The 25,900-nt window shown below is 43.8% G+C and overlaps 2 protein-coding genes across 2 annotated transcripts in view; one reads left to right on the top strand and one right to left on the bottom strand.

The window, feature by feature from the left end:
* ABCB7 (ATP binding cassette subfamily B member 7) overlaps positions 1–9,481 on the bottom strand; it is a gene marked incomplete at both ends in the record, with an annotated part of 43,730 nt that extends 34,249 nt beyond the window's left edge. The window contains 2 exons of the mRNA XM_079541818.1: positions 6,915–7,002; positions 9,401–9,481. Coding sequence (XP_079397944.1) covers positions 6,915–7,002; positions 9,401–9,481 — 169 coding nt within the window. The remainder of the gene's footprint in view (positions 1–6,914; positions 7,003–9,400) is intronic.
* A 141-nt stretch (positions 9,482–9,622) lies between these two features.
* On the top strand, positions 9,623–21,676 carry UPRT (uracil phosphoribosyltransferase homolog; the record flags this gene model as incomplete). Its single annotated transcript, XM_079541928.1, has 7 exons — positions 9,623–9,912; positions 12,288–12,330; positions 17,528–17,597; positions 19,310–19,372; positions 20,113–20,274; positions 20,968–21,066; positions 21,570–21,676. The coding sequence occupies 7 exons, from the start codon at positions 9,623–9,625 to the stop codon at positions 21,674–21,676; spliced, it is 834 nt and encodes a 277-aa protein (XP_079398054.1).
* Positions 21,677–25,900: the final 4,224 nt, after the last annotated feature.

The following is a 25,900-nucleotide window of genomic DNA, read 5'->3' as shown; positions in this document are numbered from 1 at the left end:
ATGATGTAGACCCAGAGAGATAGCAGGAGAGGTTTGTTGGTTTTTTTACACCATTTCAAGTAGCTTGCCATGAAAAAAAAAACATATATATATATATGCTTCTCTTCAGAGTTAACTATAGAAGCAGAGGATCTCTTTGTATAAGCAAGACAAAAATCAATCTCTGCTCAGAATAAACAACAAAAGAAGCTTAGTAGAAGAAATAGAAACCCCAGGAATTGTGACAACTCATCACAGAGGAGACTTGTGAATAGAAACCTAAAAGGTCTCTAATATGGACATTTTCCACACCAACTCCCACAAAATATTATGTTGCCAATACTAAAATTCTAAAGTATTAAATGCTAAAATAGTGTGGCAAACTAATATTACACAAATCTGAGGGGTATACCCCATAGTATGGCCACCAGTCCTTCCATGACACGTACAGTCAGCAAACCAGGTCTTCAGTATACCCTAACATGCTGTAATGTGCTTTATCTGGGATGTCTCAGTAACCCTCACAGCAAAGTGAAGATAAAAAATAAATAAAAATGAAGACACCCCTGACATATTGGGTGTTGGCATGAAGACTAATTTGCTCATGTTTTCTCAACACTTTGAAAGCATCATCTGGCTAATAAAAGATACTGTAAGTGGGTACTTAGTTTTCCCCTGCAAGAAACACATAAATCCCTCTGTGGAGGTAGTATATATCCCATAAAAATAAAGGCATTTCAGAGGCAAACATTTGAATTAATTTAGTCTGTTTATTTCAAAATAGATGAATGAAAGAGGAAAAGTAGCCATAATGGATTAAAAAAAAATATATACATTTGCAGATGGATGTGAACTGTGAAATGCATTGCACAATGAAAGAATGAACTGTAACAAAACAGAAGCTTTTATCAAAAGCTATAAAGCTGATTCAGATGATTCCCAACAAGTATATTAATCCAGCTCTTGCAAAGCAGCTGTTGTTATCACAGACTCTCCAACGCCAAAATGGATACCATAGAATGGCTTAGGTTGGAAGGGACCTTACAGCCCATCCAGATCCAGCACCCTGCTGTGGGATGGTTGCTACCCAGTAAATCAGGCTGCCCAAAGCCCCATCCAACCTGGCCTTGGATGCCGCCAGGGATGGGGCTTTTCTGAACAGCCTGTGCCAGGGCTTCACCACCCTCTGAGTAAAGAATTTCTTCCTAACCTAATTCCTTTTAAGCTTATACTCATCCTGGATGTGTATGATTATGACTGTGTTTAATCCTGAACAAGAAATAGTAATAAATCACATGCTTACTTGTAGTTTCATAAAAGACAGAGTTGGCAACGTACATGGAAGAAGTTTCACTGTGTAAAGAACACATCAAAATAGAGGAAATATTTCCAATAGGTAAACTGCAGGTTTGTGACTTCTTTCTCATGATGTACCAGGAGAATAATTAAGAAACCCCATTTTTCATACAGGCAGAAGATGACTCCAGCTTACTCCATCTAAGGAAAAAAGCATTTCTAAAGACAGTGTTGAGATATGCTAAACCCTAGGAGGAGTACTAAAATGAGTTGTGAACCCAAAGTTACCAATCACAGGAAATTCTTGGAAGAGAAAGGCCTGAATGAAAAGCTGGGGACAGCCTGGGTACACACATTCCAACTCAAGATTCCCTTTAGTGATAGCTAAACCCAAGACATGCATTTCACTTCTGGATCTCAGCCACAAAGCTATGACACCATCTGTCAGCTGGATTGCTGGAGGAAGCAGAGAAAATCTCAGAGCTGATCTAAGGCACTGCTAGATATAAGTGTGTTCTCAATATATTGCTTCCTGCCTGCCTCTAATTATAGGAACTGTGTTGTTAATATATGGACTTCCATATGCAGTTTGTTCCTTCATTTTTACCTTGTCTTTACACTGCCTTAGGGATAGCTGCAATGTATTTGGTAAATACTCAGACATCTCCCTGGTACGGGCATGACATGATAGTCCTCAAGTCCATCTTACTGCTCTATTTCACAGAGCCTGCTGTGACTTCCAGTTTTTACAGGCAGCTACACAGCTATAGGCATATCCCCAGTAAGCTTAACAAACCAATTTTGGAGCTGGTAATAGGTGTTGATGTGGAAGAGATGTCTTTCTGTGATTACTTTCAGTAGAAGCTCATTAGCATTCAGTGAGACAGTTGAGATGGTGCATGCACACTGAGGGATCACAGCACATTGAGAATTAGCAAAACCGCAAAGGGTGCAACTCATTTACAACTGGACTGCTCTAGCACTTTCATTATTGCACTAATAATGAGTAGGTTTTATTCTTTCAGACAAAAAAGATGCACCCTTAGCAGTATGCCTGACACTCTTCCAGTTCTGCCCTAAACAAACTGGCACAGTTTTGCTCTTTGTTCACAGAAATAAACCTCACAATATCCAGTTACGTTGGACTCGCGCTCATTCCTTAAGCATTCCAGTCCTTCAATAAGAAACCTAAACTACACTGCAGCAAGATATTACAGCTCTCGAGCATCATGCCCTCAAATCTCTGCGTTCTCTGTTTCCTAAGGGTGGCAGCTCTGGCCTCATTTAGATCCTTGTAGCTTTGACAGCTTGGCACACATACACGAAATGTCTTAGCCATGCAACTGGAATAAAACTATCTGTAAAAATTCATCAAGGCTATGCTCACAGAGATTTGCACTGTGGCAGAGAAGTACTTGCAGGGGAATATGCATGGTAGTGAAATCCTGAGATTTACATATAAAATACCAAGATGGTGAATATGCACAAACACAGAGGCTAAGCTTACGACTTAAAATCCAAATGCTGGAATCAGCCGTGCTGATGGTTATGTACAGGAAACTGCACATAACACAGCAGTTGAAATATATGAAATTTGTTTTATTATTCACAGTTTTAAATTTTATTTAAAGGCACATAGTATGATTATAGCACTGGAATGAACATCACTAATTGTGACGAGAACTTACTTCTTCCAGCTGTAAAAACACAGCATGATTTTGTGCAGACTATTTACTGGAGTAGATATGGCACTCAGGGACATGGTTCAGTGGGCATGGTGGGGAGGGGATGGCAGTTGGACCTGATGGACTTAATGGGTTTTCTTCAACCTTAATGATCCCGTGATTCCTATATAACTATTAAATGGTCCTCTAAGATGCATAGAATCAACACTGAATGCTAACTGATCTGTATGCCAAGGGGAGACAACGCCGTATTTTATATGGTAACACTGACAATTCCAATGATGATATGCATTAGGTTAATTTAAAGTGCCCCTACAGTTGTGGCAATCAAAGTGAAATCAGAAGTCAGGCTAGAAGATATATAAAAGCAGTGATACTCGGTCATACATATTGGAAGGCAATGAACACAAGGATGGGAAGAGGGAAAATTAATAGGAAGAAATTAAAGCAGAAAATAAAAATGGGAAAATAGGACAAGGTTGTGAGGGGAAAAAAAAAAAAAGAGAGAGAGAGAGAGAGAGAACTCTTCACTCAAGGATACATAAAATTAGTTTTGACAAGTAGAGTATGTGCTGAAAGACACAGTTCTGATTTTGAGATAGTGATTCTCAGGCTTATTTCTTGAAAAAATGTGATCTGCTACTCCTAAGACCTTACCTTTAAGAAGAGAGCAGCTCCGTATACATTTAAGGTGCAGTTTAATTATGCTTTACAGTCAGTTAAAAGACTAGCATAAATGAACTGTGTTTTGAGAAGTATGCTTGCACCGCAAGATGGCTTTTGAGCTTTCTTCTTTAAAAAGTTGTTTTTGTTAACCTTAACGCTAAGCAAGAATCAGGTACAAAAACTGATTTACCACTATGACAGCTGCAATGTTACACGAACATACTGTTAGCTGTTCTACACATTATTTAAAACGCTTCGTATCATCTGCACCACAAATATCACAGGGCCACAGCGCTGTCTGATATCCTAACCGGAATGCCAACCGCTGAACAACGTTGTTTAACCTCTCGCAGTAGAGCCACAAGCACCCTCATTACTGGTGCCTAATGATTTGAAGTACTTCCATTTTTCTTGCTCAGAACACTTGAACAGAGCAGGATAGCACTAACACTATGCTACAAACATATCTTTTGAAAAATTACACCCCATTACAACGTCTCAAGACCAGCAAGAAAAGAAAAATCAACCCAGTCTAGATTAGTAATTAAAAATTTGCATCTCAGTGAAATATTGAGGTCACACTGATAACTCATACAATAACCTATAATCAGCAGCACAGTGTTCCTTTATTATTAGGTGGCTGATCATTGTTTCAGCTCCCTAAGAAGCAACGAGGAATAATTTGATGACTCACTCGTGTTTCTGAGGATTCCTTGAGCTGTAAATGCCTCACGCATGAACAGCTTCACTAGGCTGCTAGTAAAGTAGCTTACAAAGCAAAACCATGATTTTTCCTCAAACAAGGATAGTTTGTTTATGCTTTCCTTCTGTTATTCTTGAATAGTTGTTTTTTTTTCATAAATAATAAAGAACAGCTAATTTTTTAAGCATACACTGAGGATCAGCATCAATATACGAGCATTACACACTATGTGAACCTAAAAATAAATTCTCCTGTTAGTAATGAAAGCAGTGACTAGAGCAGATGGCTAGTCTACAGTGTTATACAAAAAAATGGAAGATAGCACTCCATTTACTCCTAAATGATAGCAGAACATGAAAATAATTTTTTTCATATCAGCACATTTTCCAACAGAGCCTCACTAAGAATGGAATTGCAAATGTATGTAATGCAATGCATTGAAAAATAATCAGAGCATTCATTTAGCAGCAAACAGTGAATTCATTACCAGCTTGATAAGAGACTCAGTCCTGCGACGCACGCTAACATAACTGTATTTTTAAAGATATAATCTGCAACTGTGTTTTTGTATCAGCATGAGAGAGGATTTTTAAGCACAGATCTACAGGGAGGGGGAAAAACACTCATTAAAGCTCTTGCATGAATTAGTCTTTCCAGAAGGCAAATTCTTGTAATTGTCACAGGGAATTTAATAGGGCTGTGGAGTCTATGGAATGCTGTATGAAAGCTGCTAGTAAAGATCGAAGAGAGAATGAACTCATGCATTTATCCAGCAGCCAGCAACGCTGGCCTGATGAGCACTAGGATGCTCCAACTCTTGCAGCTTCCAAGAAAGAGCAGGGGCACCAAGGTCTCACCCCAGCACACTCCATGCTGGAGACTTTCCAGGTCATAAAGGCTTGTTTGGCAAAGGCTGGGGGGAACTCCAGCATTTCAGAGAAAAGGCATCCAGTTGACATGCTGGCAAGAACTGCCTTTCAGGAATGTCCACTGGGAACGAATGGCATTCAAAATAACTGATTACAAATGCTGGTGCTTTACTTCCTCTTATATATACCTAATAGCTCACAAAAGATGTTAACTCTCTGTGCACTGGAATGAAATCAGACCTAACTCACAGAGGGTAACCCTCCCCTTGCAGAACTGCTGTCCTGTAGATGGCTGTTAAGGTAAGAAGTTCCTGCAACCACAGACCCACCTGTGGGCATCAGAAGGGTTCCTCACATATGGTTCAAGGAAACAGTATCTGCAAGTTCCTTACACAGTGTTATGGTGAGAGTCAAGCTGATGGCATGCACTGCCTCGCGGGTGAGAACTGGGCTTGTCCAAGCGTGGGGAAGGAAAGGCTGAGGGATTATGCAATTGCTGTCTTCAATTACTTTAAACACACCTATAGAAAAGATTCTTCCTGCAAGTTCACTGAGAAAGGACAAGAGGCAACAACTGCAAGTCATAACAAGAGAACATAAGAGAACATAACAAGAGAAATTCCAACAAGATGTTGGGGGAGGGAGGAAATTACAGTAAGAATGGTTAAGTTCAGGAGTGAATCAATGAAATCTTAACTCCTGCAGATACTGAGTCTGTAAAACACTGCGATAGGATCACGTTTGTGTGGTGGGCAGAAGAAAGGATTAACTTCATTAGTTGTGCAATGCTAACAGCTGTAACCTGCATACAGTTTGTCATTTCTTAAAAAAAAAACAAAAACAAAACAGTGCTATTCCCCCTCTGAATCTCTACCAGGGAACATATGGATACAAAATACTTTTGTTATTCTTTACTTCATGCTGTCCCCTCATGCAGTTACAAACAAACCAGGTGTATTAAATGGATCACAAACTCAAGATAGAAATGCCAAAAGTATACTGACTGTGCATAGCAATCACCAAGAAGAAAATAGGTACATTCAGATTTCACTGTGCACCTTGTCTTAGTGTGCTGAGAACTGACTTTCAGACACCGAGGGCAATACTGGAGAAAATGTTCAGAAGCATTGTTTTTGCCCATAGCATAAATGAACTTGCCTTCTTAAGGGACTAAATCTCTGCGGTATCTTTCTTCCCTTGCATTTCACATATTGTCTTGTCCTCAGGGGACCAGAAGCATTAACTTTAAATATGAAGCAGACAGTGAAAGTCTGATATACTGACATTAATTACTGGCCATGCAGTGTCACCTAACTAACAGCTTGAATTTTAGAAGTTTCGGTGCCTGGTTAAAAATAAGCACTCAGAGAACAGTAACTAGGATACAGCACAATTTACATGTGTTTGAAATTTGAGTCTTGACAGTTAACTAACCTAAAGTCAAAGAAAAAAAACACCAAATCTGACCTGACTGTATGAATGTCAAGAAGATGGAATTTAATATATCATCTTATTAATCCTGTAAAACAGTCCTTTTATAAATAATTCTATGCCTATTGCACAATCCCTAGAATATGGGTAGACCTTGTTTCTATTTCAATGTCTAGACACACATACTGATTAAGTTAGGCTTCCAATTAAATAACCTCTGACTTCCATTAACACATGCCCTGATCCTTCATTGTACCACTCCAGCTAAGCAGTCACCTGTCTTACCTCTGAACTTCATCAGACAGGGCTGGCACAGCACGATCTTAGAAAATGTCTTCTCAGGTGGCAGCATGCAGGCACTTGAGATTTTGGCCTAGAAGAGGCAGCATCAAATTGGCAAGCATCAAAATCAATGCTGAGAGTACTTGCCTGAAGGAAAAACCGTACACGTGAACTTTCTTGTGTATTTCATTCCTTGTATGACACTTCTGTTGATGTCAGTAACAAACTCAGTGAAAATGCAACTGGTCTTTAATTATTACAGGTGCTGTATTTCACATGCATCGTGGTAGCAACTCAAGGTCCTTTCCACAAGGATGAAACTCCAAATAATAAACTATCCTTAGGTTCTGTCTCAACAGGTTTATTCATATTAACTTAGATATAATAAAGGCACAGTGAAAAGGACTAATGTCTGTGGGTTAGAAATTTATCACACAGAATGGCCCGGGTTGGAAGGGACCTCAAGGTCACGAATCTCCAACCTCCCCCTGCCACAGGCAGGGCCACCAACCTCCCCATTTAATACCAGGCCAGGCTGCCCAGGGCCCCATCCAACCTGACCTTGAACACCTCCAGGGATGGGGCATCCACAACCTATCTGGGCAGCTGTTCCAGCAACTCACCACTCTCATAGTAAAGACTTGAATTTAGTTAGCTGGAAGACTGCCACGATGCCATGATGTGACATGAGGACAAAACCTGCTGCCCTCTCAGTTTTATGGCACTAGAATGAGCTCCACCTGTGCTGGTGTCAGAGACTTTGCAGTTATGATACTAAGTTTTCAGACTAGTGTCCCATCCTCCCAAGCAGCTTTTACTTGTATCCTCATTGCATGACTTGTCTACTTCATAGATCGCAGTTTCCCAACAGAGATACTACTTAGTTAAGTAATAAAGCATTAAATTGTTATAGATAACCCCCAAACATACTGCAAAATGCTTCTTACTCTCTGACCTACCTTTTGTTTGGGGCCTCTGTGTTTTGCTAGGCTGCATGGCCTGCTACTTGAGACTTTGGCAGCAAGTTATCTCAGCTTAACGGTAAATGGAGTCAAACCAGAGCACAGGAGATACTGCCCTTCTTTTGGCTTTGCCTCTCAAACAGCTGCTGCTGGTTGCTGCTAGATACATCCTTCCCTCCTTTTGCCCTGTAAAACAGAACTAAAAATTACATATATTTCCCACACACGTTTATATATATATCAAATGACAAAAGAGGATGAATTGTTTCTGAAGCCTTGCACAGGGGGAAAAAAAGACAAGAAAATGGTTCATGTAAATCTAACAACTGGTCATTTATATTCAGGCGAAATCCATAGTTGCATGTCCAGCCTTCCCTAAATCGTCTCTTTTCATCTCCCAGTTCCTACTGCAGGTTCCAGTTTCCCAGCACTCAGGTCGTCTTTCAGTCTGTTCGCTCTCCAGTGCTGCTCTTCTTTAACAAATGTAAGGGTCCCTGAGTCAGCTCCAAGTCAACCCAACAGAGACTAATATTCCAATCCCCACCACTGAAAGTTCTGTCTGCTATCTAGGTTCCGTTTTCATAGTGACCTTTGCCAATACTCACAGCAACGTATCTATAGGTACACTAAGTGAACGTACACGAACGTTTGTTGGAGCAGATGGTTTCGCAGGCTGTTGCAATCCTTCCACCTTCTTATCAGCTTTGTCTTCTGTTCTCTCTGAGCTACGTTTTCAAGTCAGCTGCAATCCCACAGTAAGTTCTCGTTAAGTGTTGTTGTTTCAGCTCTGCAGAGTTCCTGCAGGTTTGGTTATCCGTTAACTAGACTGACAAGTTAATTAAGATGTGCCAGAACTTTGATTTTTATTTTTATTTATTTTTAAATCCCCTTCTCCTAACGGACACCTGCCTACAAAATTACTGATATCCATCCCTTAATTGCTGCAGGATCAGTGCTCGAGTCAAACAAGAGGTGTGTGTTTGTGCCTCCTCCGGGCTCTGCCACATCTCCACCAGCGGCAGCCCCTGCCTGGAGCTCACACGAGCACACCATTCCCCCCACTAAGAAGGGCATCACTGAGCCCAAGCTGTTTCCATGCTGCCACACAATTTCTGCACCAGCTTAGCGCAGAATTTCTCATAGCTTTCCCGCTCACCCAAAAGGTTCCCGACGCAGGGACAATAGGAAGTACGGGTGAAGAAAGCACGGGACACAGCACAATCAGTGCTTCATATTTAGAACCCGGCAAGGCCCGTGCGAACACACGGAGCAGCAGAGGCTCACTTAGGCTTTGCTCAGCGCACCCGCACGGAACCAGCGAGCGGTTCTTTCTCCCGCTGCAGCCCGCACGCCCGCGGCCGGCCGGGAGCTGAGGGCAGGGCTCTGCTGAGAGCAGGGCTGAGCCGCGACCCGAGCCGCCCCGGGGCAACGCTTTAAGTAGAGCCGCAAAGGGCCCGAGCACACGCTAAGAAACGTTCCTCCAGGAACCGCAACCCACGCGGCCCTCGTCCCACAGCGCGGCATTACGGAACCCGCCCGCCACGGCCACCGCCGCACCGCCGCCTCCAGGAGCCGCGCGGACAGCTCGGCAGCGCCCCGCGCCACCATGAGCGACGGCGGCGGCAGCCAACGGGAGGAGGCGGTGGGCGGGCCGTTCCCCCGTCCCCGCCCCTCGGCGGCGGCGCAGCGGGGCCGGCGCGGCGCGGCGCGTGGCGGCCACGGTCAGCGCGGGGGAGGGGGCCCCGGCGCATGGAGGCGATGCCGTGCCACAACCAGCGGCTCGGCGCGGCCGGCGGCCCGCGGCCCCAGGACGAACAGACGGCGCCGGCGGGCGGCTGCTCCCGGCTGATCCGTTTCGCCGAGCCCTCCGAGGGCAGCGGCAGCGGCAGCCCCAGCCCGGACAGCAGCAGCGCCAGCAACGGGGCGGCGGCGGTCCCCAGCCCCGCGGCGGAGGAGTGCGCGTCGCCGCTCGGAGCGCAGCTGAAGCTGCTGCCCATGAACGATCAGATCCGGGAGCTGCAGACCATCATCAGGGACAAGTGAGCGGCCCCGCGGGGCTGGGACGGAGACGGGGACGGAGACGGGGGTGGGGTCGTACCCGCGCTCCCCCTGGGCGGCCCCGTGCGGCGGAGCCGTTCGGAGGGCCGCGTGCTCCCGGCGGGGCTCCCGCGGCGCTGCGCAGCGCCTCCCGCGCGGCCATTGCGGTGACGTGCCGCGGGGCGGGGGCGGCCGTTCCCCGACGCCGTGCGGCGGCGCCGCGTTCCCGGCAGCTCCGGGCGGGGCCGCCGGCCGCGCGCCCCGCGTCGCATCCTTGCTCCCGGCGCTCTCCCACCGTTCCGGCAGCTCCCGCAGGATGCTCGCCGCTCCGGCCGCTCGGGGAGCGCCGCCCTTAACTGACGGCCGCCCCGCTCCGCCCCCGGCCGTGAGCCCTCCGTTCCAAACCAGAAGCGCAAAAATGAATGCAAAATGGTGCCCCTGTGCCGAATGTGCAAAGTGAGGTGCTCAGGACGTGGTGATTCAGTGCGCCGTGCTCGGCTGCCCTGGCAGTGGGAGTGTACCTCCCTTGGTCACGTCTGTATCTGCTTGGCACATGGAAGGTGATACTATAGTGTATTAAATTTAGCGTGCAACGTAAGACGAACATACATAGCGGGCATCTATTAAAAGCACGATTTGCCTGCTGTGATGCGAGCACCACCACTGGACCCAGAGGTGAGCAGCGTGGGTTGGTAGCGTTCAGGTTCAGAATGAGCCCTTGTGCCCTGCATCCTGCTGCCTGCTAATGTCAGCAAAGCTCACACCGCACGGCCGTGCTTCTGCCCCTCATTTTTTCTGGCCACCAGAAATTAACACCTTTATGATATGAGGTTTGAAATCTGGTGACAGCTTTCCAGCTGCAGCTGCACAAAGGCTCTGTCGTTTTCATGATTATTTGGGTCTCATTTTTGTGCACACCTCTGCAGTTCTCTGTTGTCTTTCGTCCCTTCAAAGCCGGGCACAGCTGGCTAAGACGGCTCTGTGAACCGGCTGTGAGAGCATCCAAGTCTCTGTGCAAGGTCAGGGTAACTAAAGCCTGGTATCTTGTATTCATTCATAGTGTTCACTCTGAACGTGCATCGCTTTGCAAACAAAGGTGTGACACAGGTGTTTCCACCCTTAAATGGAATTTAGGTAAATTTTCTGAAATGCCACAGTCCAGTCTGCAGAAAACTCATAATACACCACCTGCACTCCTTGCTACTTGCTGTTAGTTTTCTGGGTTTGCGCTCACTACTGTTGGGAATATGAATCCCTTTCAAAATCCTAACAGAAGCATTTTATATGATGGCTAGGCTTGTCTTGTTTGGTGGGGTTTGTTTGAGTACTGGTTCCGATTAAGTGAAAGAAGGAGAAAATTAGGCAGAGCCTGTCATTCCTGGAAAGAACAAAAAGAGTAACAAGCAGCATTTGAAATAATGAATAACATGTAGTGCACAAGGAGAAAGATGAGGCTGCCAGTCTGCTTCAGACTGTCTTCTAGCATGGCTAGCTGTGTGTGCACAGGGACTGGGCATGCAAAAGTCTTGGCTTTCACTCACGTGAACATAAGATGTTGCAGAACCTTGGGGTTTGAGTGCACAACTCTCTGTACAGTGTATCAGGGTATCATAGTTTGACAGTGAGAAGAGTGTAACTGCTGTGCATGTGATGTTAATTTGGAGGATTTTTGTAAGGCCAATAGACTGTAAACATCGGCTCCTTGACCACAACGTCTTGACATGGGAAGCAAGGTGTTAAAACCTGGTCTTACTTCTCTCGAGCTTTCAACGTGGCATATTTGCACAGTGTGCGGCAGGAAGAGGTGAGCCCATTCTTCCTGTCTTCTGAGTGGGCCAGAAGCCAAGCAGGCACTTTGGCAAGAAGTTTCATCCAAGCTGTAGGCCAGCAGAGAAGTGTTTTTGTGGTGGTATTTGTGCATCCCTGCTCATTTAGTCTCAAGATCACTGGTCTAATCTTATGTTTTCGTTGTCCCATGGTTTGAGTGATGTAAGAGCAAGCGAAGCAAAGATCTCCTGCTTAGAGATGCAGAACATTTATCAGGCTGCTGAGATCTGAGCTTCTGAGGTGCTGGAGCTGAGCTGGAACAACCACCAGAATATCAGCCTTATGTTTTTATGCTTTAATTGCTGCTTACACAGTGCAGCAGCATTGCCAGCAGAAAGAGGCCAGGCCCTCGGTAGTTTCCAGCCCCTCAGCCTCCTCCACCCACCACAAAATCCATGAAGCAGGATCTCTGCAGGATGAAGTTGGAATCCAGCAGGAAACTTTTCTATAAACTGTCCCTGGAATATATTGTCCTTGAAGAACTGCCATAATTAAGCAATATCCTTAAAATTATTCCCCGATTTAAAACAGAAATTGTTCCCTTTTTCAGGACAGCCAGTAGAGGAGACTTCGTGTTTTCTGCTGATCGTCTGGTAGGTGAAGCATTTCTTCTTCTTGGTGTTGTGCTTTGTAACTGATAAAATGGATCTTTCAGGCAAGAATAATGGTGTGAGAGGAACTTCTCCAAACTGGAAACTGCGATTGGGCTGCAACTTTCTAAAGGACTTCTGTTCCTTGTTACAGACTTGTCTCAGAGGGTTCCAGAAACTGTTGATACCAAGTACGACTGCCTTAGGACAGCAAGAAGTAGCAATAAGAGAAGACTGTTTAAAAAGAGATGCGCAGAGGCTAAAGATAGCTCGGTGTTAGTGTGAAAAAGCACTTCTGATCTTGTGAACAGATCTGTACCATTTCCTGCAGTCTAGATATTAGCAACTGACTGCATGCAGAAGTGCCTCCTGGCGCATATGTGTGAGATGAGCCGCCCTGTGTGCACCCACACTGGGCATTGCCTTTAACCATGGGGTAGATACTGGCAGAGAGAAAGCAGTTTGAAGGTTGTGTGTATTGTAGGAAGTCAGAACAAAGATTGTTGGGAATGCAACATTTATCTCGTGTAAATTAGGTGCTTACAACACCCACTCCCACACCTATTCTGGTATTGGTGAGGGTTTCCTGTTTGCAGATGCACCCTCATTAATGAGAAAAGCCTTTCTTTCCTCCTCTAACAAAGATCAGTTCAGGGAGCATTCAGCATCTACCAACACCAAACCAGACACGTTTAGCCCAATCTTAATCCATGCCTGATCTAGGCTTGCTCAGGGCTTCCCTGTGCCCACAGCTGAAGGCTGTGACCGCAGCACGTTTTATCGCTGCAGCTTTTCTAGCTTTCCCCTCTACTTTTCCCTTCTTGAGGATGTTTCTGACATTCCCATTCTCCAGGAACAGTAAAGGCCCAAGCCAACAAAACTCATCCCTGTAACTGCTGGATCAAGTCACCAACTGGAGCATCCTTCTTTGCCAATAGTGCTTCATAAGGAACAGGCAGAAAGTCACAGTCCCAGCTTTGTTCTGTGCCAGCAGTTCTCAGCAGACACTGTTTAAATAGACATAACGTCCTTCGTGCTGTCGAACAAGTTGGAACAGCACAGGAAACATCCACAGCTTGTGAAAGTCTGAGCTCAAGTGTGGGTCATCCTTCCTGTTTTTTTTTTTTGTTTGTTTGTTTTGTTTTGTTTATTTTGTGGCTTTAACTTCTTCATTTGCTCAAATGTGTGAATAAGATGAAGAAAGCCAACAAAGGCCAACATCAGCAATGCCACACGTTTAAAGGGTACAGATCTCCAGTCCGGGTGCCAGGCCCCTTCCCATTCAGTACTGCTGTCAGTAGGGGTTTCTGGCTAATGTTCTCATTTTACCTCACATTGGGTTCCCACCACATAAGAACAGCCCTTCCTGTCAACTTTAACGTTGGTGCAGAAGGAAAATGAGAATAAAATTAAGCTTGCTACTAGCTGGCAGTTGCTAGTGGGAAGTATTTTGTAAGGTGACGTTAGGAAGAGGGCTTAAGGAGCAATTTTAAAGCTGATGGATTGATAGTGGTAGAATTTTTTTCTTTTGCCAGTTTCTTTCTTGCACAAGGGGATGGCATGTAAGAAATATTCAAAGATACTTGGAGTACAGGTTAGCAGATGGCTTCTGAAACTGACTGCCAGTGTTGAGGTCCTGCAGCTGCAAGGGAGAGGTTAAAGTCTTGAGGAAGACAACCCATCTTGTGTCTGTGATGGAGAAGCAGGTGAGGGAAAGAAGCCTCTAGCCCAGGAAATGATCAGTCATTGTAACCTGTGGTAAGAGATAGCTGAGTAGAGTGCCCTGAAGGTGCTGCATGATTGTGCTGAGCCCTCAGACCTGTGCTGCCCCGCAGCCACACATTGCACAAGCGTTTTGTTGATGACACCCATGCAGGATTTCTGTAGAGCTAGTGAGATTCTCACTAAGCCTGAAGCATTTTTACTGAGACACTGAAGAATTTTTTTATGAGGTCTTGGTGGGAGGTACCCAATAAACTGGGTCCAGTCAGATGAGTGAGTGCTGCATACAGCTGAGCAGGAGCTATAGCAATGTGCTGTGGGCCAAAAGAGCCAGTAACAGGATGAGGAGACGTCTCCCAGAGACAGGATGTCCTATGTCCAGTTTTTGGCAACGACCGAGCAAAACTGACTTGACATTCAGGGAGGTATTTGTCACCTGCGCTGCCCTGCAGCCCCCAGCTCACAGCACTGCAGTGCTTTTCTGCAGAGGGCAGCATGCAGATTGTTTGGTTTTGGGGCCTGGGAGAGGAGTTGGTTCCTTCCAGCAGCAATGTGTGATGCCGAATGGGTCACCTCACCTTCCTGCCCACCTCTCTCCCCATAGGAAGGGTGTGTGATGCACACGTTGAAAATGGTTTGAAATCCTGAGGTGAGAAGAGGTGTATAAACATGAAATGATACCAACAGTCCTGCTGTTCTGCCTTCCTTCAGCTTCTGAGAAAAACTGCAGCATAAGGGGTAGAGGATTCTCTTAGAAATCACTCTTATCTAAGAAATCAGTGCAGTTATCACCTACAATGCAGTTAGACTACTGTCTTCCCACCAATTAGGAGAAGGTTATGTTGGCTACTCCAGTATTTAGTTCAGTTGGAAGGGACTTTCAAAGGTTGTCACCCAGTCCAACTGAAGCTTTAAAAATAATTTTTTTTTTAGTTGATTTAAATTCTAATTTATTGGAATTCCACTACTTTGCTTTTCTCAAAACTGCAGGCAGGCATAAGAACTGTGAGGCCTAACTGCTCCGGGTTACAGGTATCTTTTGGGGTGCCTCTTCCAAGGTTTGTCTGCTCAGAGCCTCACCATCCCTACCTGCACTGAGCCTGGTTGCCTTATGTAGCAACTGCACCTCTTCTAAATGCCAGTATGATCAACCTGCTTTCTCTGGTTGCCTAAATCCAAATTCCTCTGCTCATGGACCCTGAACGACTGGTCAAACCTGATTTCTTCAGTGGTATTTAAGTGTGGTAAGGTGACTTTATTCATGTGCTTAATTGGCCAAGAAAGGGCAGGTTCACAAACATTTTAACATCCTCAAGGTGTTTGTGTGGTAGTTAGCTGAAACTCCTGTCTGTTATAAGCTCTGGTTTTTGCTAGCAGTTTTAACAGGTCTGCTAATGAAGACTAAAAGCAAACAGTATTTTCCTTGCTTACTGCAGAGGCAGTCTTAAGTATGTAATTGTAATTAAATGAGCACATTGATTATATAGTTTTGTGTATCAGCATTAAATGCATAAACAGAATTTTGTAAGCCTTGACACTTAAGTGACAATTGAACACTTGTTTTAGTTCCCCCACTCCCTCCAAAATAAACCTTTCTTTTTTCCTTGTTATTGCTAACTTTTACTCACGGTTTTAATATCTGGTCAAACTCCTCCACATTGGGACCAAAGCTTCACCTCTCCCTGCTCTTGTGGGGCTGTAGCAATACTTGCTCAGCTTCTGCTTCTGAGCAATGGCAGCCACATGGGGGGAGCAGAGCTGCTGGACATTTCATTACAGGGAGAAGGGGTGGAGATTATTGTAGCTCAGTGTGAGGGCAGCAGAAAGTGTAGCACAAACATAAAGTTTTATCAGCACCAACAAGTTAGCAAAAAGGTCCTCCCAGCCTCTTCATAAAACATTGATACATGTAGTAAAAACAAGGAGATTTGTAATCTGACTATAGACCTACACTAGTTCATCTGCCAAAAGTTTGCAGTAATGCGGACCGATGCCAGCCCTGTCAACAAGAAAGCAGTATGGGAAAAAAGTTTCTTCCAAACCTGACTCGGGAAATGTACCAGAAACCTGAAATTAAATGAAGGATGTCTTGGTTTATGCAAGATGTCTGTCAGTAGTAGAACACTGGTGCCTTCCATTTGTGAATTACAGTGTCCAGAACTGACTGAAGCAACAAGTCTGCTTTCAGACAGGAGTATGATGGGAAGCTGCCTTCCCTTCATGGAAAAAAGTGGACCGACACTGCAGAAGGGCCCGCTTCCTATGTGCAGTTTGCATCAGTGAAAGCAGTGGTTGAGTACCTGGCTACACTTGTGAACTGCTCTTCTGCTCCTCGTAGATGTGAATTGAACCCCTTCACTGGCTCTGCCTACCGCCTCTGAACACGGCTGTCACAAACTCACCCCTGAAAAAAGAAAGCTGCCATACTAAAATTGCTAAAAACACCTTCAAAGCTGGATTTTAGTTTAAGGGACCTTTTCTAATTCCTCGTGTTGTATGTATGTGTGCTAAGAACCGGGGTGGGATGGAAGAACAGAGGAATCCTTCTGGTCTGGGCTGTTTCAGGATGCTGTCTGAAGCGAGCGGTGTACTCGTTCAGTCCCAGGAGCAGTCACCTCATTTCTGCCATTGCACAGTGACTTTTGCTTTAATAGATTTCTCTGGCATGGCAGCAGCTCTCTTGAGCAGTTCTGGCCTACGAATCTTTGGCTCACTAGCAGAGAGAATTTTCTACAACTGTAATACCCAGAGCATCTTTCATGGGCTGTCATTCTGGGCCCAGATGAGCACGTTTCAGTGCCTCTGCCTGAATACAGCTGCAAGTTCTCTGGCCTCTGGAGGGATGTGTGACTTACTTACAAACTCTGTTTCCAGCAGAGCTGTCTCTGCTGCACCTGAGCCATCCATAAAGCATGGAAGCACAGCTGCTTGGCAGTGCACTCGTAACCACAGGTGCCAGAAGGAAAGGGTGGTAAAGAGACTTGTTTTGGGGCACTTGGTGGTGTATTTACATTGCTACAGTTCCCTTGGCTGTTCTGGGCAGCCCCACTGCAGTTGCTGCACAGAAATGTGGATGTAGTTTGGAGCATAGCTGATGGGGAACTTAAGGGGGAATTTTCCTTTTTTTTGCAGTAGTATTTTCTATGAGCAAAGTGGAAGTTCACATTGGTGGTTCATCAGCACTGGTGGAAGATTGGTCCCTCATGCCTTTATCTGCCAGGTAGAAAACAAGTCAGTTTTATCACGTCATTACTGATGAATGCTCCTCCTGCCAGTTTTGTTTCTCAGTGCTTTCATTTGATTTGTGCACATACACACACATTGCTCCAAAAACGTCCTTTAAATCAGTCCCTATCTATTAGTAAAAGAGGATTTTTTTGGCTGTGAGGTGTTCATTGAGTTCTTGCGAAAACAGCTAGCATTTCTTATCTTCATAGATAACAGATCCCTTCAAGCTGTTTTTTTTCTGGTTCTACAGATCAGACTCGTGGTTGAAGAGGGACTGAATCAATTGCCATACACAGAATGCACAGTGACCACTCCAACAGGTATGTGGGAAATTACTCCTCTGCCCAGCAGGACTGGAGGTGGAAACTTAATCAATGTAACAAAGCACAGAACTATTACAGAAGGCTTGAACAATTTAACATTCAGTTAGAGTACAGAGTTAAGGTCCCTTCAAGGTATTAAAAAAAGCTAGAAAATGCGTTAACAACACAGCTGAACAGAACACAGCCGTATAATTATCTTACTAAGGCTTTAAATTGGTCTTGCAAAACTGCAATGAAAATTTCCCGTTGTATATGCACTATCACTTTACTTGCCCACATTGTAATGCTGAATTAAAACTGCTGACGTTTCACAAAGTACTCTACACAAGTGATTTGTCAGCCTAAATCTGCCCTGTTGCAACAGGGAGCCAGCTGGGAGTGATGGTAAGCAGGAAATAAAAAGTGGCCGCGTTCACATAAGAGGAAACTCACTGCAGTACTTTTGGTTTGCTCCAATTAACTGTAAAGATGCAGAAGAGGTTGCAGATACTCAGGTAGCAGAGCTGCTGCTTACTACGTATCAACCACTCCAATACATGCTCTGAGCCTGTGGTACTGCTGTAAGAGAGGTACTGCACCAGGTGAGTCCTCCTCTCCCTGAGGGTTTCACTGGTATTTATTCAGGCTGAGAGCAGCTCTGTATATTAGTGCGCTCTTCCCCTCTATCCTTCACAATAAATCATCTGCATTCTTTATCCTACTTCTAGTTACAGAAAAGATGGGCTGAAAGCACTCTGTTTGAAGCTGGCTAAAGTGTAAGAAAGCACTCAGAAAGGCAAAGTCACCTTTGCTCATTTTAAAGTAGGTCAGCAGCTACTTCTCGAGCATTGGCTTCACATCTGTTCCAGGTCAGCTGGTGACAGGTAGTTCAATGCCCGTCAGCTTCTCTGCATTAGACAGTCTGACTGGCAGTACCCCTGCAAGTAACACCATTCTGAAGCTCAGTGGTTCTTCAGGGGGCTGCTTGCCTGGCTGTGGGCAGCGAGCGTCTTGGACCTTGCTGTCTGGCCACAAGTCACGCCGGTGAAGAGGCTGTGTTCTGCCATCATTCCTGGCCACACCATCGAGTCTTACCCTCTGACACCGTGTCAGCTCTCTGTCAGTGTGGTAGCCCTTCTGCTCAATAGCTGTACCTGGTGAGGAAGCTGAGAGGGCCTCAGATGTGCCAACTCCACGAGGAACAGTGCCTTGGAAATCCAAACACTTATGTATGAATTCTTGCTCACCTATAGTGAACTCTTTTCCTCCAGGCATTTGTAAGTGGCTGTCAGCATAGCAATTACTGTTCTTTAAAGCTCAAAAACAGAACGTCCCTCAAGTCCATTAATTAAATACTCTATTGCATCTCCTTTAAAGGAGCCTTTGGACTTTTCAGGTAGGCACGGGAACATGCAGAGTCCATATGCAACATTGCCACATTCTTCACAGCAATGCCGCTTCTGAAGCAATTTACAAGTAAAGAAAGCACAATTTTTTTAGTAGTTTTTGGTCCTGTTCCCATTGTTTGAGGACTGCAGGGTGTGGTGTGCAGATTGGCTCATGCCAGTTGTTGAGATACATGGAGCTCAGCACTGTCCCCTTGGTATGTGGGGGCATCTCCTTTCCATTCATACCAGGGTCACTTAAAATAGTGTGCCCTGAAAGGGCACCAGGAAGGGACAGAAGGGAGCAATCATTGCCACTGACATTTGGTTTCTTTCCTCTCCTAGGATACAAGTATGAAGGAGTGAAATTTGAAAAGGGAAACTGTGGAGTCAGCATAATGAGAAGTGGTAGGCAGATTTTGGTTGTTGAATGAGTACGAGTTATACATCTTTAAAACCTGTAACCAACTTCTTTCTGAAAAAGTGCAACCACACTTCTCTGCAGCACAGTTTCAGCTAAACCTGCTAGTTACCATTCTTTCTTAGGTGTTCTTGATCACAGAATGTCAAGTAATGTTTCCTCAATATTTTATCAAATAACTGCAGCAGATTTCATCTTACCTCTTTTCTAACAACTCTCCTTCCTTGTTTGTTTCTGATTTTTTCCTCCTCAAAAATATCTCTCCAGATGAGTTGTGCTCAGTGATGACAGGGACAGTATTACTGTGTTTGAAACTTCGGGAATCCCCACAGGTTCCCGTGCTGCTCTTCTGCACTGCAGTGTCTCTGGGCAAAGCTCAAAGGTGTTTTCCAAACCACGTGTAAATTATGACGCAGTTTGTTTTGATGTTTCCACCTTGAAAACCTGCTTAGCACTTGTACAGAGATGCACTAGTATGAACTCATGAGATGAGTTACTAGATGTACATGAGAACACTGACACCTGGGAACTAAGTAACACTGAACAGACTTTTTCTGTCTAAACAGAGGAAAATAAAATAGCTTACAGTCTTTTAAAAACTTGGAACCAAGAAAAGCTCCTTTTGAGAACCCTCCATCGATACAGTATTGGGGCTGTGTTGCTTAATTGTAGCATCTTGTAGCTGTGCTCTTCCTTAGCACATAACAATTTTTCCTGCTGTTTTGAGGCGAAGCCATGGAACAAGGTTTACGGGACTGCTGTAGATCAATCCGCATCGGAAAGATCCTCATACAGAGCGACGAGGAAACTCAGAGAGCAAAAGTGTACTATGCTAAGTTTCCACCAGACATTTACAGGAGAAAAGTTCTTCTCATGTACCCAATACTAAGTAAGTATCCGCGTTATTTATGGCTGGGCTTGCCTGAGCAGCGACAGTTCTGTATTTTAAAGAAAGTTTCTGAATTTCAGGGGCTTTTATTGTAGTGTGGTTTGATTTAGGTGACAGAGCAGGGATTTGGTCAGCCTGCATTAACGTGACTGCAGAAATCAGTTGGGTACGGCCGAGTGGGAGAAAGGCTGATGCATTACAGTCTGATGGCAACATTTAGAAAACTCAATTTATGTGAGAAAAGATTCCTTACAGTATTTTTGTTACACTATTAAAAGAGTTTTTTGATGAATACTCTAATTCTAAATTATTTTAAAATTAAATGCAATTAAAAATGTATCAGGACATCATCAGGATGAAGTAACTTTTCCAGTTTAAGATATAATTCTGTTCGTGCACACGGAGCTCTTAACTGCTATTTTAGATGAGCGTTCCTGCCTCAGGGCTCTAATAAAATCCACTGACTTCAGCATTTAAGACCCAGTACAGTCAGTTATTTTAATGTAGAGATGAAGTTCCTTTGTCAGGAGACCAAAGTCTTCTATAATTAGTGCTTGTGAGGTGATAGTCGCCCAGTGGGAAAGGACAGCATCTGCACTCAGCCACAAACCAGCACTAAGGCAGACAACTAACCTCAGCTGGCTTAGGGTGAGTGCTTCAAACAGGAGAAAATCTTCCTTTTTCTTCTTTTAGGTACTGGTAATACTGTAATTGAGGCTGTAAAAGTTCTTATAGAACATGGCGTACAACCAAGTGTCATTATCCTGCTAAGCCTATTCTCCACACCTCACGGTAAGTTGAGGGGCTGTGAGGGGCAGAAGAGGGAGAACAGGTACATTTAAGTGGGGATTCCTAAAGCCTGTGCATTTCTACAAGCACAGACTGCAGCAGTGCCACCAGGTAATGCAAACCTTCCTGCTGCTCTAAAGCACAGGAGCCCACGGATTGCATTGGGCTGGTCTGCCAGCTGTTTGTGTGAAGTAGGAACATGGATCTTGTGGGTCCTCTTAAAAATTGGCCATGGCAGAAATTGCTATCAAAAATCAACTGTGCTGTAACCACAGTGGTGATTAGACTGGAAGTTACATGTGTGGTAAAGAAGATTAAAATCAAATAAGAAAACCCAGGACAGTGCACAGCATTTTGCAGTTGTAGGCAGTCAGCGAAGGCAGAAATGAGACGGAAGAACAGAGGCAGAGCCATCCACACAATTCTGCTTATCATGATTTAACAGGTGGGGCTGAAATACAGCTGTAGTGCCACGTTCATTACTGCCTTTCTCTTTCTCTCAAAAGGTGCCAAATCTATTATCCAGGAATTCCCAGAGATCACAATTTTAACTACAGAAGTTCATCCAGTTGCACCAACACACTTTGGACAGAAGTATTTTGGAACGGACTGACACACTTGGAACAAACTGATAATGACTGTATGATATTACATAAGAGGTTTGGGGGTATTTTTTTTTTTTTCTACATTTTATTATTATTTCTAGCAGAGTTGGTTGAGGGCACGTTTAAAAATCTCTTTGGCCAAAGGGGGAAATACTTGACCTAGATTACTTCTTGTTGGTTACTGCTCCAACACAGAACCAAGTGCAGTAACAAACACCAAATCATGGCAAAGTCAAGCATCTTCATGTTGTACTTGCATAAACTGCTACACTCTCTGCTTTAATTTATTTATTCTTCTATAGCCTGTTTTGTGGCTGCTTGCAAGAGCAAAATAAAACAACTATGTGATCAAGGTGTACGCTTCGTTCTAGTGCTGATGTTTCCATCGCTCCAGGTTGGCCAGTACAGCCACTCTCATTACTTGAGAATGATGGGTGCACTTGGAACTCACTGTAATCTTTAGCAGCCACGTTGCACTCCTGGCAGTTTTCATTTGGATGGTGGCCAAAACTAAAAGATAAACACCTCTGAATTTTGATCTCTGTGTATTACTTTCAAAAGTAGAACATCTGCAGCTGTCTTGATCAGTGGTACTGAAATAATAATCTTCCTGTTGCTGTGCGTGTGCCCTGTCTGCAAATGAGGTGGGAATTAAGAATGGGAGAAGCACTATTTACAGAAATTCTACTTCTACAGTGCTGAAGTTTTTCTTCTTAAAACATTTGTGGTTCAGTCTGTCTCACCAACCCTTCTACAGAAATGTGAACTGGCAAAAAGTTGGGTTCAGTGAGCAGCAGCGCTCAAAGTCAAAAGAGAGATGCGGCCCCCTTTGATTTGCACTCTTCCAAAACATTCAGGGCAGGCTGTATGAATCAGGTTAGACATTCATCTATTTGCCAACTCTGTCTTTCTGATCTGTGGCAGTAAGTACAAAATATGCAACAAGTCAACTAGCTAGCATCTCATTTTAATCTAACTTTGAAAAACGGACAGATCAAAACAATACAGTCTGTTACTCCTGTTACAAATGTCCACCTTCTTGGAAATGCAGGATTATACTGCGCCCTCACAAGCCCATCACAAGCAGGTACTTCTTACTTGTCAAATGGCTGAAGGTAAGCATCCCACTGAGTGGCCTGGCTGCTCCAAACAGCGCTGCTAAGACAAGGAGGCAGGATTCTCTGAATCCTTTTCTTGGTACAAATGAGCCTTCTCTACTCAATAATAATTCCAGTTAATTAAAGTTGTGTAAGGCTTCCAGAGATAGCCAGTGCTCGAGGGAAAACATTGTAAGACCTAGGAAATAAGAATTCACAAATATAATAAATTAACCAAAAATGGTTTTAATGCAGTCCTTGCCTGCGATACAGTATAAACCATGCAGGCTTTCTAGTATAAACCATAATAGAAAATGACAAAGCAGAATGTACAGTACATTCACCTGTAGAAACACGTGGAAAATGCTAGTGAAACATACACAAAACAATCATATTAAAGACATCTGTTGGACAGTAAAAACAAGTATCCAAAGCTTTTGTAAAAACCCCTTTGATATCAAAAGTATCAATGCTGGCAACAGCATTAAACTCCTGAACTCTACACTGAACATCCACATGCTGCCAGCAGGCTGTTTGCAACGTTCCCTGGAAAACATTTGCTTTCTACAAAATTAAGGGATCAAACCACAAAGCTCTGAGTGTCATTCCATTATTGAACAGAATAGTGTTAGCTATGCAGATCTTACAGGCTCAGGATTTTTATAAATACCAACACCAGGCCATACTGGTTACCTCCCAAGCAACTGAAAGCAATAAATCAATAAAAGGAAGTTTATTATACTGTTCCAAATAATTCAGCAGCTATTGGCACAGAGCCCAAGAAGCCAGTTGTCCTTGATGTGAAAAGCTCTCTACACTACAGTGGTTTACAGAGAAAGCTCTGGCCCAGCTGAAGAGGTAGTATCTTGGCTCTCAAATGGAGCTGTCTAGTCCCAAAGCAGCTGTAGGTTCGTGTCCTGCTTCACGCAAGGTTTCCGACCAAATCAAAACCATCCACTGACACTAATGAGCCAAACTGCTTTATTTTAAAGCAACATAAAAACAGCTTCTAATGCTGAATTCTAACATACAGAGATTTGAAATCTAATCCTGAGAGTTAATTAAGTTTTATCTTTGAGTTACCCATTTTCAAATCAGACAAATGATTCTCAGCTGAAGAGCAGCTGAACAGAGAGAGTAATTTACAGCAACTTCTCTGTTTTCTATGTTAGTAGCCAGAGGGAAGCTGGGACAGGGAGCACTGGAGGCTCTCAGCTCCAACACTGCCATCCCAAATCAGTTGGAATAGCTCAGGTTGAGACATGTATCAGTGTGCACAACAGAAGTTACAAGTGAGCATAACTGAAAGAATGCCTGCACATGGGCTTCTTTCAGATCAGCACAAGAGTCCCACCTACCTCCTCACGTAACCTGAGCCAGAAATACCTCCTCTGCTCCTCCCTGGAGGCCACATCTGCACCAACCCAGGAGCTTCATTACATCAGCACGATGTCAGATGCTGATACAAGAATCTGATGCTTGTGCACATCCTGGGTCCTCCAGGAACAGGCAGGGAAAAGAAAATAGGCCAACGTTTTCAAAAAACCATGGAATCTCATTTCTCTTAGAGAGGAGAGTGGTGATCTGAGGAGTGCAGCACACAGCTCCAGTTCAGAAAGGAGACAGAGAGGACAAACACATTTTTTCCTCCCTGCGCTTCCTGTAGCCCCAACAAGAAGTTTAAGCCCAGTAAGTCCTGAGATTACAGAAATGCCAGCAGGTGTAACACATCTGATTTACATCAGCTGTTTGATACTAGCATTTGATGCAACCAATTGTGGTGGGTTTTTTTTGTTTGTTTTTTGTTTTTTTTTTAAGCACAGTTGAAATAAGAACCAAGGATGATCCCTTTATCCTTTTTTTTTTCTTAACAGAAACCTACTTTGTTTTTTTTGAATAAAACAGTGGTTGTTATTCACTAAAGCTTTAGCAAATACTGCTGTAAATCCTAAAACCTTATGCAGAAAAAATACATATTTCAAGCAGCATGAAGGCATAACCAGCTTATGTGCTCATACTTGAAAAGTAAACTTACATTTTACTTCATATGGTTTACAATTCAAACTGAAGCTAGAAAACAAAGATTTTTAGGAAACAGCGAAGCAGTGCAGAAAGTTGCTCTGAGCAAAGCAAGCTGAACAAAAGGAATCACAAATCAGTCCCTGACAAACATGAAGATTATTACAAATAAAATACATGGCCCAGCTGTTCAAAGTGACACCCACTCCCCTTGTTAGTATCCAAACAAAACCGCATGAACAGCTGAAAGCTGAGATATTTCAACTACATATTCAGGAGGAAGAGCAAAAGGGAAAAGAGAAGAAGTAGAGCAAGAACAAAACTAAGGGCAGGCACAATTCTCAATGTTAATTACCAGAAAAGGAAATAAGCGTTAAGCAGAAAGGGTACATCATAATGCCACAGCCTGGACATGCTCATCACAGCCCAACTGTTTGGCAGGCCGTTACTTTAATGAAAAAAGCCACTCTACCATGGAGATGCTTTAATTGGTGGCTTCAGAACAAGTGCTTTGTAACAAAACAGAAGCTGACAGAATTGGAAAAATATCAATAAAATCAAGCTATTTTCAAGTAGTATGGATCAATTTTGAAACTTTGTACCAGAAGAGTCACGGAAATGAAAATGTGACTCTGAGTTAATTAATTCTGGCTTAATAAACAACATCAACAGTACCTCCTTAGCCTGCTAATTCAACACTCTCATGATTGAGCCAGCTATGCAAACAGCAAATCTGTGCTGCTGGCTTATCGACTGCATCGGAGGCAGCTGGTCCCTGAATGCATTGCAACACATCTTCCTTTATATCTAACTAGGGGGAAGAAAAGGTTAGTTTCTACTTTTCCCTGACATTTTACATTCATATTATGTTACAGAGTTTACACATTAAGTTTTGTAACTAACTACTAAGTTGTGCTTTCAGTCCAGCATACAGAATATAAAAACTACAGCTCTTACAGATTTTGCTGAATCACACTTCTGGCTTGTTCCAGGAAGTAAACATTCATTGCTGTAGTGCTATTAAAAAGCTTCCCGGGCCCATCAGCTACAATACACTACATGCACTAGTACAGCTTACTAACACATACAGTACTACTCCTTGATCAGAGGAATACA

The sequence above is a fragment of the Tetrao urogallus genome, assembly GCF_951394365.1.
Source record: "Tetrao urogallus genome assembly, chromosome: 13".
Classification (NCBI taxonomy): domain Eukaryota; kingdom Metazoa; phylum Chordata; class Aves; order Galliformes; family Phasianidae; genus Tetrao; species Tetrao urogallus.
This window is presented reverse-complemented; position numbering and strand designations above follow the sequence as displayed.